The 14,368-nt window shown below is 38.3% G+C and overlaps 1 protein-coding gene across 6 annotated transcripts in view; it reads left to right on the top strand.

The window, feature by feature from the left end:
• Ankrd28 (ankyrin repeat domain 28) overlaps positions 1 to 14,368 on the top strand; it is a 167,228-nt gene that overhangs the window by 108,722 nt on the left and 44,138 nt on the right. For all 6 annotated transcript variants that reach the window (XR_011371146.1, XM_070018614.1, XM_070018616.1 and 3 more), the window contains 4 exons: positions 45 to 245; positions 2,102 to 2,189; positions 6,163 to 6,305; positions 10,494 to 10,706. Coding sequence is in view for 5 of the 6 variants with exons in the window: in XM_070018614.1 (XP_069874715.1) it covers positions 45 to 245; positions 2,102 to 2,189; positions 6,163 to 6,305; positions 10,494 to 10,706 (645 nt within the window). In the remaining variant the exon portion in view is untranslated. The remainder of the gene's footprint in view (positions 1 to 44; positions 246 to 2,101; positions 2,190 to 6,162; positions 6,306 to 10,493; positions 10,707 to 14,368) is intronic.

The raw sequence follows: 14,368 nt of genomic DNA, 5'->3' as shown, positions 1-14,368 counted from the left end.
AAGCCATTTACTTACTTGTCTTTTATTTATCTTTGGTATTTTAGGAAGCAGTTCAGGTACTTTTGAAGCATTCTGCAGATGTGAATGCTCGAGACAAGAATTGGCAAACTCCTTTACACATAGCTGCGGCTAATAAAGCTGTGAAGTGTGCAGAAGCTTTGGTGCCTCTCCTGAGCAATGTAAATGTATCTGACCGAGCAGGAAGAACTGCATTACATCATGCTGCTTTCAGTGGACATGCAGAGGTGGGTGCATTCAGTTACACAGAGTTTACCTTCCCTACCACCCCTGCTTATTAATGAGCTTGCCTTTTTTTGACCATTCACTCTATAATGGAAGCAAACAAAACTATCTTGCTTATTTTCATCAAATTTTGCCTTTAATGAGCCACCAATATTTTTTCCTGACAAGTCTTAAAAACTTAGAGATATGTTTAGTACATTCTGATTATACCCTTGAATTCCAGAGTAAACATAGAATGATGAAAATTTTATCCAACTATATGTAACATGAAAGGGGTATTATATCACTGAAAAAGAATCTAGGGAGAAAGCAGTTTTACTATTCTCTTGAAAGGATAGCAAAGAAAGGCAGTTTAGAAATAATTTGCTTGTGTTATATATTTGGCAGTATGAAATTTGGGCTTGCACTTGCATTTTGAGCCTGATCTCTGACCCCTTTTGCTTTTGGATTATTTTTTAGATAGAGTCTTGGGATGTTTGTCTGTTTTGCTTGTCTGGTTTTGTCCATGGTTCATATGGATCATTATCTTCTTGCATATATCTGGAACCATAGATGTGTGTCATAAAGCCCATCATTTTGGTTGAGATGGGAGTCTCTATTTAATTTTTTACCTAAGCTGGCTTTGAGCTAGTCTTCCCAATCTCTCCCACCCAAATAGCTGGGATTATAAACATGAGCCATCACATTTGACTAAAAAATATACTTTCATACAGTTTATTATAATCAACATTTAGCAGAACTCTTTGATGACAGATTGATCAAAAAAAATTCAGTTATCTTTCCAAGTATCACTTCTACTAGTTGAATTAGACAAAGTTAGATGAACATTTGAGGCTAACTTGTCCAGTATTTCTGTTGTTGTTATTGGGAGGTTGTTTGGTTAGTTTGTTTTTGTTTTGTTTTGTTTTGGGGTTTGGTCATGGGGCCTGAACTCTAGGCCTGGGCGCTGTCCCTCAGCTCTTCAGCTTAAGGCTAGCACTCTACCACTTGAGCCACAGCGCCACTTCCGGCTTTTTTCTTTTTTGCTTGTGTGGTGCTGAGGAATCGAACTCAGGGCCTCATGCATGCAAGGCAAGCGCTCTACCACTGAGCCACCTTCCCAGCCCCTGTTTTGTTAGTTTTTGAGAAGAGATTTTTCCCATGTTCATCTCAAAACCAGGGTCATGTTACCCTAAGCCCACTAAATAGCTAAGACTACAGGTATTCCCCTCAGTAATTGACTCCTAGTCCTTTTTTTTTACAAACACAGAATTGCAAAGAGATAGGTAACATTCTTAGCACAGAGCTAATGGCCTCAGTGTTCTTTTCATGGTACTACTCTGATTTTCCAGTGTGAGAATCCTTGACTGACTGTAGTTAATGTCACAAGATGAAGTCTGCAGTGTCCTTCAACAGAGAAAGAATTGTAAATACAATTAGATATAATTATTATTATTGGTATTGGTATATTATGCAGTAAGTAGATTATGCAGCAGCCTTCAGCCTTAACCATATTGTAGAGACTACATTTGTGCTTGAATTAAATTTAAGAAATTTCTGGGATGAGATTGGACTTTGCATTCTAATAATAGTTTGTGCTATGAGTAAGAATAAAACCTGTTTAAATATTATCCTTTAGATGTCCAGATGTATACTTAGTTTCCATAAATACTAGGATACAGAGTAGTAATTGAAAAGATACTGTTGTCTGACTTCAACCCATACAGGTGAACCCTTTTTATCCTTTTTCAATATTTTATCCTGTTACTATTTCTACTAATGTAAAAATTAAATACCAGAGAAACTGCTATGAGTACTCAAGGCATATCTATGAAGTTCTGCTTCTGAATTTCTGTGAAACTATTTACTTTTATTACAGATGGTCAAACTGCTCTTATCCAGAGGTGCCAATATTAATGCTTTTGACAAGAAAGATAGGCGTGCTATCCATTGGGCAGCATATATGGGTATGTGATTTTTAATTTTACTTTTTAACATCTGTATTTAAGAAAAGCTGTACATTTTAGTTCTTACCAGTTGCATAACATTTCTTGCAGTATAGTGAAAAATTACTGTATTTGAGTTGACTGATCTGTGGAACCAGCTTGGGAATAGGAGGTTTTCTATGACAAAAGTACACTGGATCCACTTTATCTAAAAGCTGGTATTGCTTTTTTTTTTTTTTTAATATCTTTAAGTAGAAAATTTATTATCTTTAGGTAGTTGTACAAAGCTTCTTATGAATACAGTATATCTTGATCAGTGATAACCCCCTTCAACATTCTTACCCCCTAAAACCCATTCCTTCCATTACTTGATAAATTTTGTGGTATATACAATGCATAATCACCTCTTTTTCTCTTCTTTAGTATACCCTCTCCCCTTGGTCCTACCCCCTCTCCTCTTGCATACACCCATTTCCTGGTGCTGATTTTGTTGAGCTTTGACCTAGTCTTTCTAAAAGATTATACTATTTGGGTTCTCTATAGTCTGTTACACTTAAAGAGATACCTCAGACTTGGTACTTTGATGTTTAATTTAGGATTAGAATTTCCTAAAAGTGGGGCTGGGAAGGTGGCTCAGTGGTAGAGTGCTTGCCTTGCATGCCTTAGGCCCTGGGTTCGATTCCTCAGCACCATATAAGCAAAAAGAAAAAAAGCCAGAAGTGGCGCTGTGGCTCAAGTGGTAGAGCGCTAGCCTTGAGCTGAAGAGCTAAGGGACAGCGCCCAGGCCCAGAGTTCAGGCCCCACGACCGGACCCAAAAATAAATAAATAAATAAAAGAATTTCCTAAATGTGTCCATTCTCATATCCATCCTGTTTTTATTGGAATGTTGAGATAAAATAATAAGGATGTATTAATAAGCCTGTTATTCTGAATGCTACATTAAACCTGCATCGTATTTGCCTTCAGTTACAGTAGAAATTTGAAAGAAACTGAATTTTAAAGGCATCTTTGCTGTATTAGGTGTTTTTGAAAAATCTTATGATTGTACTTGAAAACTAATGTAACTTCTGAGAAAAATGGGCCTAGGATACACACCTAAAAACCTGTCTTTGTGATCATAACATTAACAAAACCATTCATTGGTGCTCATGATAACTTGGTGAGCCAGAGAGGCAAATCAAAGCCTGTGTTAGAAATTTTTAAAGTATACAGAAACAGTAGCATAGAAATGTTCTTTGCAAGCCAGGCACCGTGGCTCATGACTATAATTCTAGATATTCAGGATGCGGAGACATGCAGAATTGAAGTTGAAAGCCAATGTGGTCAGAAAAGTTCATGAGATTTTTATTTATTTATTTATTTATTTATTTTTGGTCGGTCATAGGGCTTGAACTCTGGGCTTGGGTGCTCTCCCTGCACTCTTCAGCTCAAGGCAAGCACTCTACTGCTTGAGCCACAGCGCCACTTTCAGTTTTCAAGTGGTTTATTAGAGATGAGTCTCATGGACTTTCCTGCCTAGGCTGGCTTTGAACCGCAATCCTCAAATCTCAGCTTCCTGAGTAGCTAGGATTATAGGCGTGAGCCACTGGACACCCAGAAGTTCATGAGATTTTATTTCCAGTTAACCAGCAAAAAACCAGCTCAAGAGGTAGAATACTGGCTGTGAGGGGAGAAAGATCAGCAAGAGCACAGAGCCCTGAGTTCAAGCCCCAGCACTAGCACAGTAAACCAAAACTAAAAACTTTATTGTACAAAGACCAGGGCTGGGAAGGTGGCTCAGTGGTAGAGTGCTTGCCTTGCATGCTTGAGGCCCTGGGTTCAATTCCTCAGCACCACATAAGCAAAGAAAAGAAAAAAGCCAGAAGTGGCGCTCTGGCTCAAGTGGTAGAGCGCTAGCCTTGAGCTGAAGAGCTGAGGGACAGCGCCCAGGCCCAGAGTTCAGGCTCCATGACCGGACCCAAAAAAAAAAAAAAAAAAAAGCCACAGCATAACCTATTTCCTCCTTGTTTATTATTTTCATCTATATGGTCTTTGTTGTTTTTTTTTTTTTTTTTTTTGGGTCCGGTTGTGGGGCCTGAACTCTGCGCCTGGGCGCTGTCCCTGAGCTCTTCTTCAGCTCAAGGCTAGCGTTCTAGCACTTGAGCCACAGTGCCACTTCCGGCTTTTTTCTTTTTGCTTATGTGGTGCTGAGGAATCGAACCCAGGGCCTCCCAGCCCATTGCCATGGGATTTTGAAGTGCTATAATTCTGGAACTGTGCCTTTTGGAGGAAGCCTTTTTTGGGAGGGTAAGTTTGAGTTTCAACTGATTCCTTAAACTGGAATTTGAAGTCAGTCAAAGCCTCCAACTTGCTATGCAGGTACTCTACCAGAGATACACCTCCAGCCCTTTTTTGTGCTAGTTATTTTTTGTTGTTATTGGCTTGCTTACTTGCCTGCCTGCCTGCCTGCCAGTACTGGAGATTGTACTCATGGGCCTCCTGTTGGTTGGACTTTTTTTGCTCATGGCTAACACTCTATTATTTGAGCCATTCCTCGATCTAGCCTGTTTTTGTTTGTTTGTTTGGTGGTTAATTGGAGATATGGCGTCTTAGGGACCATGGTCCTTCAGGTCTCAGCCTCCTGAGTCTTGCATATATGCCTGGACTGGCCTGAAACTGCACTCTTTCAATCTCAGCCTCCCAAGAAGCTAGCATTATGAACTTTGAGCTACCAACACCTGGCTGAACAATTCACTTTTTAAGACTGTTAAAAAGAACTCTAGAATGGAGATTTTCAGTGGTAGAACACTTTTTTTTTAGCATGTGAAAGACTCTGAATTCAATGTCAGGACCATGAGAGAGAGGACAGGCAGTAGCTGTGGAGTTCAAGACTTGTTTTCCTGTTAAAAGTTGTAATTTTGTGATTCTGTTAATGTTGATTCCTTTGTCTAGTAAAAGTTACATATGAATTGGGATGTCTTCTGTGATACTAGAATGATTTTGAGATTTACCAGTAGAGCTACCTGATTTCAGAGACATCTAGTTAGCTACTCCAGTAGGCATAGATTATCTTCAGAGTTTTCTTGTGTTGATTTTATTGGTTTTGTCATTCCCCCCCCCCCCATTTTTCGTGTAAAAATAAAAGATGAAAGCTAGGTGCCAGTGGCTCATGCTTATAATCCTGACTACTCAGGAGGTGAGGTCTGAGGATCATAGTTCAAAGCCAGCCGAGAAAGGAAAGTCCAGGTGACTCATTTTTTTTTCTTTTTGTTGGTCATGGGACCTGAACTCTGGGCCTGGGTGCTGTCCCTCAGCTCTACAGCTGTATCAGCACTCTACCACTTGAACCTTAACCCCACTTCTGGCTTTTTCTGCTTATGTGTTGCTGAGGAATCGAACCTAGGGATTCATGCATGCAAGGCAAGCACTCTACCACTGAGCCACCTTCCCAGCCCCCAGGAAACTCTTATCTCCAGTTAACTACCCAAAAGGTTAGAAGTGGAGCTGTGACTCAAGTGGTAGAGGTCTAGGACTAGCCTTGAGCTCAGCTCTCATGCATAGCACCCAGGTCCTGAGCTCAAGCTACGTCAATAGAAGATTATTAACTTTAAATAGCAGTGGATCTAGGAGTGGTAGAATATTTATCTAACATGTACAAAGTTGTGAGTTCATTCTCTAGCTTGAGAAAGAGGAGGAGGAGGGGAGGACAGGGATTAAAACAACCTGTGGGAGATAGAACAGAAAATACTAGGCAAAAGGAAGATTATAGATTAAAAGTTATTGTTTAACAAAAGAAGTGTGTTGTTTTAAGTTATTGTCATTAAGTTCTTAGTTATCTAATATTTATCAAAGTTATTCTTACATTTTTCTGTCCTTTCAATTTTAACATGATTTATTGGTTATTTTTATGTATTATGGGATTATTGTACATTTTTTCTATTCTTGAAAAGCATTCAGATTTAATATTTTATATATTTTCATCTTTTTGTTTTTTCCTCATAAACTTGTTTTCAGGTCATATAGAAGTAGTGAAATTACTAGTAGCACATGGAGCTGAAGTGACATGTAAGGACAAGAAATCTTACACACCTCTTCATGCAGCAGCCTCTAGTGGAATGATCAGTGTAGTCAAGTATCTTCTGGATCTTGGAGTTGATGTAGGTATATAATGGAACATTTTTTATTTTTGTTACTATATTGATGGCAGAAGTTATTTCAGGTTTAAAGTATTATTTCATACAGTAATACTTTTGTCTTTTAACCAGATATTTATAGTTCTTTACCTAGTATACTGATTTATGATCCAGATATGTAATTAGTCAAAGAACATTAAGAGTTAAAATATATTTTTCTCATCATATTTCAAGTTCTGTAACTTTTCTGTCTCTGGGAGATTCAGCAGATCAGACATGTGAGTTAGATGACTATGTTCTTATTAACCTCTTTATTGATTTATTTTCATTATTTTTTTATCAATTACATTTGTTATGCAGAGGGAATTTCATTGGTACAATTCCACACAATTTTTAAAGTATAGTCCAATTTATTGTTAATCTTCTTAGTCTGATAAACATTATAACTTTTAATGACAAAAGCTAAACAAGAACACAAAAGACTTTGTGCTAAATTAGCATATGTCTTCTGTTGGGAAGGGATGCTTCTGTATCTGGATTTTTTTGATTCCTGAGTTGATATAACAATTTTCACTGAACTCATGTTTCCCCTGCTGTTACTATATTTACTCTCTTGTAAGAAAGATAGGATTCTTTGGGATACAGCCTTGCTAGGTAGCCTGCTTGTCTAGAATTCACAATCCTCCTAACTAAACTGAGTACTAAGAGTACAGTTTTCTGCCACCATATTTGCGAAACATTTGGGACAAACTTGTTAGTTCTTCAAAGCAGTAAATTAGGAGGAAAGAAGGCAAGGCTCTGCCAGAAAGAGGCAAACTATCAGTTTCAAAAAAGCCAGATACCAGTGATTCATACCTATAATTCTAGCTACTTTGCAAGATGTGATCTGAGGACCACAGATCAAAGCCATTCAGGGCAGAAAAGTCAGAGGTAGAGCTGTAGCTCAGTGGTAGAACACTAGACTTGAGTAAAAAAATCTCAGGGATAGCACCCAGGCCCTGAGTTCAAGCCCTAAGACCAACAGCATTAAAAAAAAAAATGTAGATGGTGGTCTGATTAGTCAAAAAAATAAATGATAGTTGTTGAGCTGGATAGACTATCATATAAATTTAAGTACCTAAAGAACACTGCTGAAAATAAGCAGACAATGAAACTGGGAGAATTACAAGAAGTTGCAAGCCCTAATAAATTGTGTGGGATCTAGTCAGATACAAAACATAAACGTTTCATTTTATCTCAGCGTTTTGTATAATTCTCAACATGGTAACATAAAGTCTTCAGAATTCCTGATGTGGACAAATGAGACAATTTTGTATCTGACAGTTGTTTTAAATCTTTTTGCTGCCATTTTAAAACTAAACCTGGAATGATGGTGCACGCTCCTGTAATCCCAGAACTTAAAAGGTTAAAGCTATTGGATCATGAGTTTGAAGCCACCCTGGGCTACATAATAAGAAACTGTCTCAAAAACAAAAGCTTAATGAATAGTAAAATAACACCATTTTTATTAGAAATGGAAAGGGAGGGGAAAGCCTTGCATATTATTGAGAATATTCTTTGGTCTTTTGACAAGACAAAAACACGGGTGGCAGTGTTTTTATCACCTAAAACTCTCTTAATCACATCTGATCTCTGCCTACATCTTGCTTTCTGTTTTTAAAGTTTCCTAGGGATACTATTACAAATTGCCATAAACTAGGTGTCTTAAAGCCACAGCCATTTACTCTTACCAGTTTTGCACTGTAGAAAGTCTAAATGAAGGTTTTAACAAAGTTGGTTCCTTCCAGGGGCTGTGCTTTGAGAGAGAATTTTCTGGTAATGACATCTATAAACTTTCAATATTTCTTTACATTTAACACTATTATCTATATTCTAAGAAAAGATTGAAGTTGTGATAAGCTGAAGCCACTACAACTGTAGTGTTCTTCCAACAAGACTACCCTCGTTTTTGTTTTTGTGTGCCAGTAGTGAGGCTTGAACTCAGGGCCTGGGTGCTGTACCATAGCTTTTTCAATCAAGACTAGTGCTCTACCACATAGCCATAGCTCCACTTTTCAGCTTTTTGCTTGTTAATTGGAGATAAGAGCCTCATAGACTTTCCTCCCTGGATGACTTTAAACCACAATCCTCAGATCTCAGCTTCATTGTAGCCAGGATTACAGGAGTGCTTTATCCTCACTTGTGAACAATTATGTATAGAAGGGCTTCAAGCTTCAGGTTTGATGATTCACTAGGAGGACTCACATAACTCACTGAAAGCGGTTAACATTCACAATTATGGTTTATTACAAAGGGAAAGTACAAATTAAGATCTGTTGAAGGAAGGAAACAGATAGGATAGAGCCCTAGGCATATTCTTAAAGTTTCTATCATTCTCTTCTCATGGAGACAGGACCCACTAACTTTTCTAGTATTAATATGTGACAGTAAGCACAATGCAATGCCAACTGAGAATGATCATCTTAGCTTCATTTGTAATTTTTTTTTTAACTTGGGTTCCAATTACATAGGTGTGATTGGTTGACCATGTGATGGTTTAGTCTCCAAGCTTGCTTACAAAACTCCCATCTTAAATTTCATTGTTGGTTTAAATCTGGCACAGTTGGTCTTCATTCTAAGATAAGCAGATATGGTCAATCTAATTCTAAGGTCCAATGAGTGAACACCCTCAACAAGGACACTGCTATCAGGTACATTTTAGGTTACCTCCTTGAAGCCAAAAGCTAAGTCCACATCCCTTTGGGCAAGGTAAAATTCTTTATTATAGTAGTTGTTGCTGATGCTGATAGTGGCGATTGTGGTACTGTGGTTTGAACTGTGAGCCTTATGCTTGCTAGGCAAACACTACCAATTGAGACATATCACCCCCAGTCCCCCAGACTTTTTTCTTTATTTTTCAGAGAAGGTTACAAACTTTTTTGCCTTGCCCTAGTCATGAATTCTACTATCTACCATCTCTTCCTCCTATGTAGTTGGGATTATAGATATGACTTACCTTGTGGCCATGTGTATTGAGAATGTGGTCTTACTGACTTATTGCCTAGGCTAGCTTCCAGCCATAATCTTCCCAGATACTGGGATTGCAGGTGTAAGCCATGATGCCAAGTCCAAGGTATAGTTTCTTGCCATGTAAGACTCATGTAGCCAGGCACCAGTGGCTCATGCCTGTAATTCTAGTTACTCAGGAGGCTGAGATCTGAGGATCGCAGTTCAAAAGTCCATGAGACTTATCTCCAATAAACCACCAGAAACCAGCACTGTGGCTCAAGCAGTAGAGAGCTCACCTTTAGCTGAAGAGCTGAGGGATAGTGCCCAAGCCTAGAGTTCAAGCCCCACAACTGACCCCCCCCCCAAAAAATCATGTAAACTTTAAAGTATTATACTATATTTATTAGAAATGGAAAGGGTCGGGGCTGGGAAGGTGGCTCAGAGGTAGAGTGCTTGCCTTGCAGGCATAAGGCCCTGGGTTTGATTCCTCAGCAGCACATAAGCAGAAAAAGCCAAAAGTGGCGCTGTGGCTCAAATAATAGAGCACTAGCCTTGAGCTGAAGGGTTGAGGCACAGCACACAGGCCCAGAGTTCAGGCCACACGACTGGCCAAAAAAAAGAAAGAAATGGAAAGGAAGGGAGAAAGCCTGAGTTGCATTATTATTGAGCATATTCTTTTGTCTTTTGATAAGATTTTAACATGTAAAGCTAGGAAAAATTTACAAGTTTTTGACAAATGATTTTTAATAGAAAAATATGCAAAATATGTCATGTAGTTTTAAGAAAAACTCCGAATCTCTAACTTACTAACTTTGTTATTATAAAAGAAAATGCTAAAAACATATATTTTACTGAATATATTCAATCTTCAGTCTTGTTCTTTATTCATGATTCTTAGAGTTAATTATATGGTAAATCTCTTTTTTCTAAGAGACTTTAAAAATGTTTTTTTAATATTCATATTCTAGAATCATCATTTGGTTGTGTCATTAGTACACATTCTATTTGAATTATATTCTCTAAATATACACAACTGTTTTAGCACCAAGTACTTATGTTCATTATTTAAAAGAACTTTAGTGTTATAAGCCTCATCCGTGTTTTTGTCCCTTTTTTCTCTCACTTTATTAATTTGATTGCAACCACGTGCTTCCTAAAATAGCTTGCAGTAATAATTATTAGCAAGGTTACTGTAACATTGACACTTTTTCACCCTTCCAATAGATGAATGAACCAAATGCCTATGGGAACACACCTCTTCACGTGGCCTGCTATAATGGACAAGATGTTGTTGTGAATGAGCTCATAGACTGTGGTGCTAATGTAAATCAAAAGAATGAAAAAGGATTCACTCCTTTGCACTTTGCCGCTGCATCAACGCATGGAGCACTGTGTTTAGAACTTCTAGTTGGCCATGGGGCTGATGTCAATATGAAGGTATAGAACAATTAGAATCTATATTTTAAATATTTAGCTATTTAAAAGAGTATCCAAATGAATATAATAATTTTATAATAAGAAAGTACTAATAAACTTTTAAGTGCAACGGCAAATCTATGTGGTGAGCAAGAGAATATATGCACTCATTTCTGATTTAGGTAAGGTTCTACAACAGATGAAATTCCATTTTTATGGGATTCTAGAATCTAGCTAAAGAATCAGAACAGTTGTCATCTCTGGGAGCAAGGACTGTCCAGGAAAGAGGCATGAGAAAATTTTATAGGGTAATGATAATGTTTTGTAGTTTATCATTTATACTTGTTTATATTGAGCATTTTTTAACTCAAAGGGAATACTTTAAAGATTTGAACATGGCTATATAGTTGTCTAACTCTTCAAATTTGGAATTGAAACTCAGGTCTATAAGGGGTTCACTTACAAAACGCTCAAACTAGTGGGCCTATTTGAAGCTAAGTTCTCAGTGATTCAATCATGTATTTTATGTTCAATAAAGGATTTTTTCTTTCAGCAGACATTAGTATGTAATATCTTAATAGATTTGAAGGCAACAGACAGTAAGAAATGGATTTCATGTAGGTTGCTTTAATCTTGCCTAGATGTGTGACATTCTGCTTATATACAGTTTATATAGCTGTATTTTTGGTAGTGCTTAGGGATTTGATGCTTATTTGGCAGACATTTTATCACTTTAGCCATTCTGTGAGGCCCTTTTTACATTAGTGGATTAGAGGGTGTGTGTGTGTGTGTGTGTGTGTGTGTGTGTGTGTGTGTGTGTGTGTGTGTGTGTGTGTGTGTGTGTGTGTGTGTGTGTGTGTGTGTGTGTGTGTGTGTGTGTGTGTGTGTGTGTGTGTGTGTGTGTGTGTGTGTGTGTGTACGTACATACGTACATGATTAGTCTTGGCCTTGAACTCAGGGCCTAAGCACGTGTGTGTTTGTGTGTGTGTGTGTGTGTACGTACATGATTAGTCTTGGCCTTGAACTCAGGGCCTAAGCACTGTGTGTGTGTGTGTGTGTGTGTGTGTGTGTGTGTGTGTGTGTGTGTGTGTGTGTGTGTGTGTGTGTGTGTGTGTGTGTGTGTGTACATACATACATGATTAGTCTTGGCCTTGAACTCAGGGCCTAAGCACTATCCCTGAGCTTTTTGCTTAAGGCTAGTGCTCTACTACTTGAGCTATAGCTCCACTTCTGGTTTATTGATGCATAATTGGAGATGTAAGTGTCAGGGACTTTCCTGCCAGAGCTGACATTGAACCAAAGTCCTCAGATCTCAGCCTCCTGGAGATGGCAAGGCACCAAGGCCTCATCCCACTCTAGTTATTTTTTAGGTAAGGTCTCACTTGATGCCTGGGCTGACCTAGGCTGCCATCTTATTTATGTTTTTCTGTGTCTCTGGATGGCACGCTTACCCCACCATGCCAAGCCATTAGTCAAGATGGAGTCTCACAAACTTTTATGCCTCTTCTCGCCTAGAACCTCAATTAACTCAATCTCTGCCTCCCAATTAGCAGATTAAAGGCTTGAGCCACTGCATCTAGCCAAAAAGATAAATCTGTCCTCTTTGTTTTTTCATTAATTTACTACCAAGTTTCATTGAAATATACCTCATGTTCATTTCTAAAACTCTGAAACTGTGCAAAAGTTGTAGATTTTAATAAGCAAAGTCTGTATATTAACTCCTACCACTTGGATTTGTCATATGTGTTTAAGTTATTTGGCTGATGGGCTAGGTCCTTACTTACATTTTCCCTGTTAACAAAGCAATTAAATTTGCTAGTGTTCATGTTCTTTGTTTTATATTCATTCTTGCTGCTTTTCTTTCTACCTTGTTTTTCCTTTTGTTTTATCTCCTTAGTTATCTTGATTACTAGAAATTAGATTGTGCATTTTTTTTGTTAAAATGCTATTAATGTTTTTTTTTCTAGTTGAAAGAATGCATACTAGTGTATTTTTAAAGCATCAAATAAAAACACTGGCTTACATTATAACAGACCTTTATTTATTAGATGATCTATAAAGATCATTATATTTACACTGTACAACAGACTTATGAATTACAGATGGTATACATTTTTAGTTGAGAAAGTAAAGGTTCCAATAAGTTAGGCAGCTTGCCCAAAATCTTGCTGTGGTTAAGTAGTGAAGCTCAGCTCTCTACTGGTTAAGTGGTGGGGCTCAGCTCTACTACCAGAACCCATGTAGGCATGTATTTGCTCTCATCCCTTCTCACACACCCTTCAAAGGATTAGAAATTCCTCATGATTTCTTAGCTGGCTTGTTTGCTAAAAATTAAGGTATGCTGCTGGTGGCTGATGGCTAAAATCCTAGCCAGGAGGTTGAGATTTGAGGCTCAAATTCGAAGCTGGCTAGTGCAGAAAAGTCCGTGAGACTCTTATCTCCAGTAAACGACACAGAAAAAGCCAAAGTGGCACTGTGGCTCAAGTGGTAGAGTACTAACCTTGAGCAAAAGATGCTCAGGAACCAGCTTCCAGGCCCTGAAATCAAGCCCTAGGATCACACTCCCCCCACTCTCCCAAAGTTCATATGAAGCACTGGGTACAGCGATTCACATCTGTGGTTCCTGCTATTGTGGATACAGAACCTGGGAGTATTGTGGTTCTAGGCCAGCTTTAGCAAAAAGTTGAGAGCTTACTATGTCAACCAGCAGCCACACATAGTAGTTCACACCAGTGGCTCTAGCTACATTCTCCTTTGTAGGAGGCATAGATAGGAAGATTACAGTCTGAAGTGAAGAACTCTGAAAACAAAATATATAATCATAAACCTAGGTAAGTTCTTAGGATTTATTTTAATACTTTATATGACACAAGGATTTCTTAAGTAATTTTTATTTGCATTACTTGGGTTTGAACTCATGCTAGTGTGGTGCTCTACTCCTTGAGTCATGCTCCCAACCTGTTTTTTATTATTTTGGAGATGGAGTCTCAGAATTTTCTGCCCAGCTTTGCCTCTAGAAGAGCTTCACTCGTCTAGATCTCAATCTCTAGATCTCATAGCCTCAGTAGCTGTGATTACAGCTTTAAGACACTGGTGCCCTCACGTTCGTTAAGTAATTTGAGAAAACAATACGGTATTCATTATGGTTATAAATTCATATTTAGTTTTAAAATTATTTGTAACAACTGCAGTTCTTATTCATAGTTGCCTAGGAGCAATGTGAAATACTAAGTCTTGAACTTTGAGAGCATATCAAGACTGTACCACTCTTTTATACTTTAGTTTCCTCACTGATAGAATAAAAATGATACTAACATTATATCTTAAAATACCATCCATCCAAAGCTGGTTTTTTGTGTGTGTGAGACAATCCTGGGACTTGAACTCAGGTCCTGGGTGCTGTCCCTGAGCTGCTTTTGCTCAAAGCTAGCACTCTACTACTTGAGCCATACCTACACTTCTGGCTTTTTCTGAGTAGTTTATTAAGATAAAAGTCTCAAGGAGGGGCTGGGAAGGTGGCTCAGTGGTAGAGCACTTGCCTTGCATGCATGAGGCCCTGGGTTTGATTCCTCAGCACCACATAAGCAAAAAAGAAAAAAGAAGCAGGAAATGGTGCTGTGGCTCAAGTGGTAGAGTGCTAGCCTTGACCTGAAGAGCTGAGGGACAGCACCCAGGCCCAGAGT

The sequence above is a fragment of the Dipodomys merriami genome, unplaced genomic scaffold, assembly GCF_024711535.1.
Source record: "Dipodomys merriami isolate MVZ:Mamm:240054 unplaced genomic scaffold, mDipMer1.0.p SCAF_13, whole genome shotgun sequence".
NCBI lineage: Eukaryota > Metazoa > Chordata > Mammalia > Rodentia > Heteromyidae > Dipodomys > Dipodomys merriami.
This window is presented reverse-complemented; position numbering and strand designations above follow the sequence as displayed.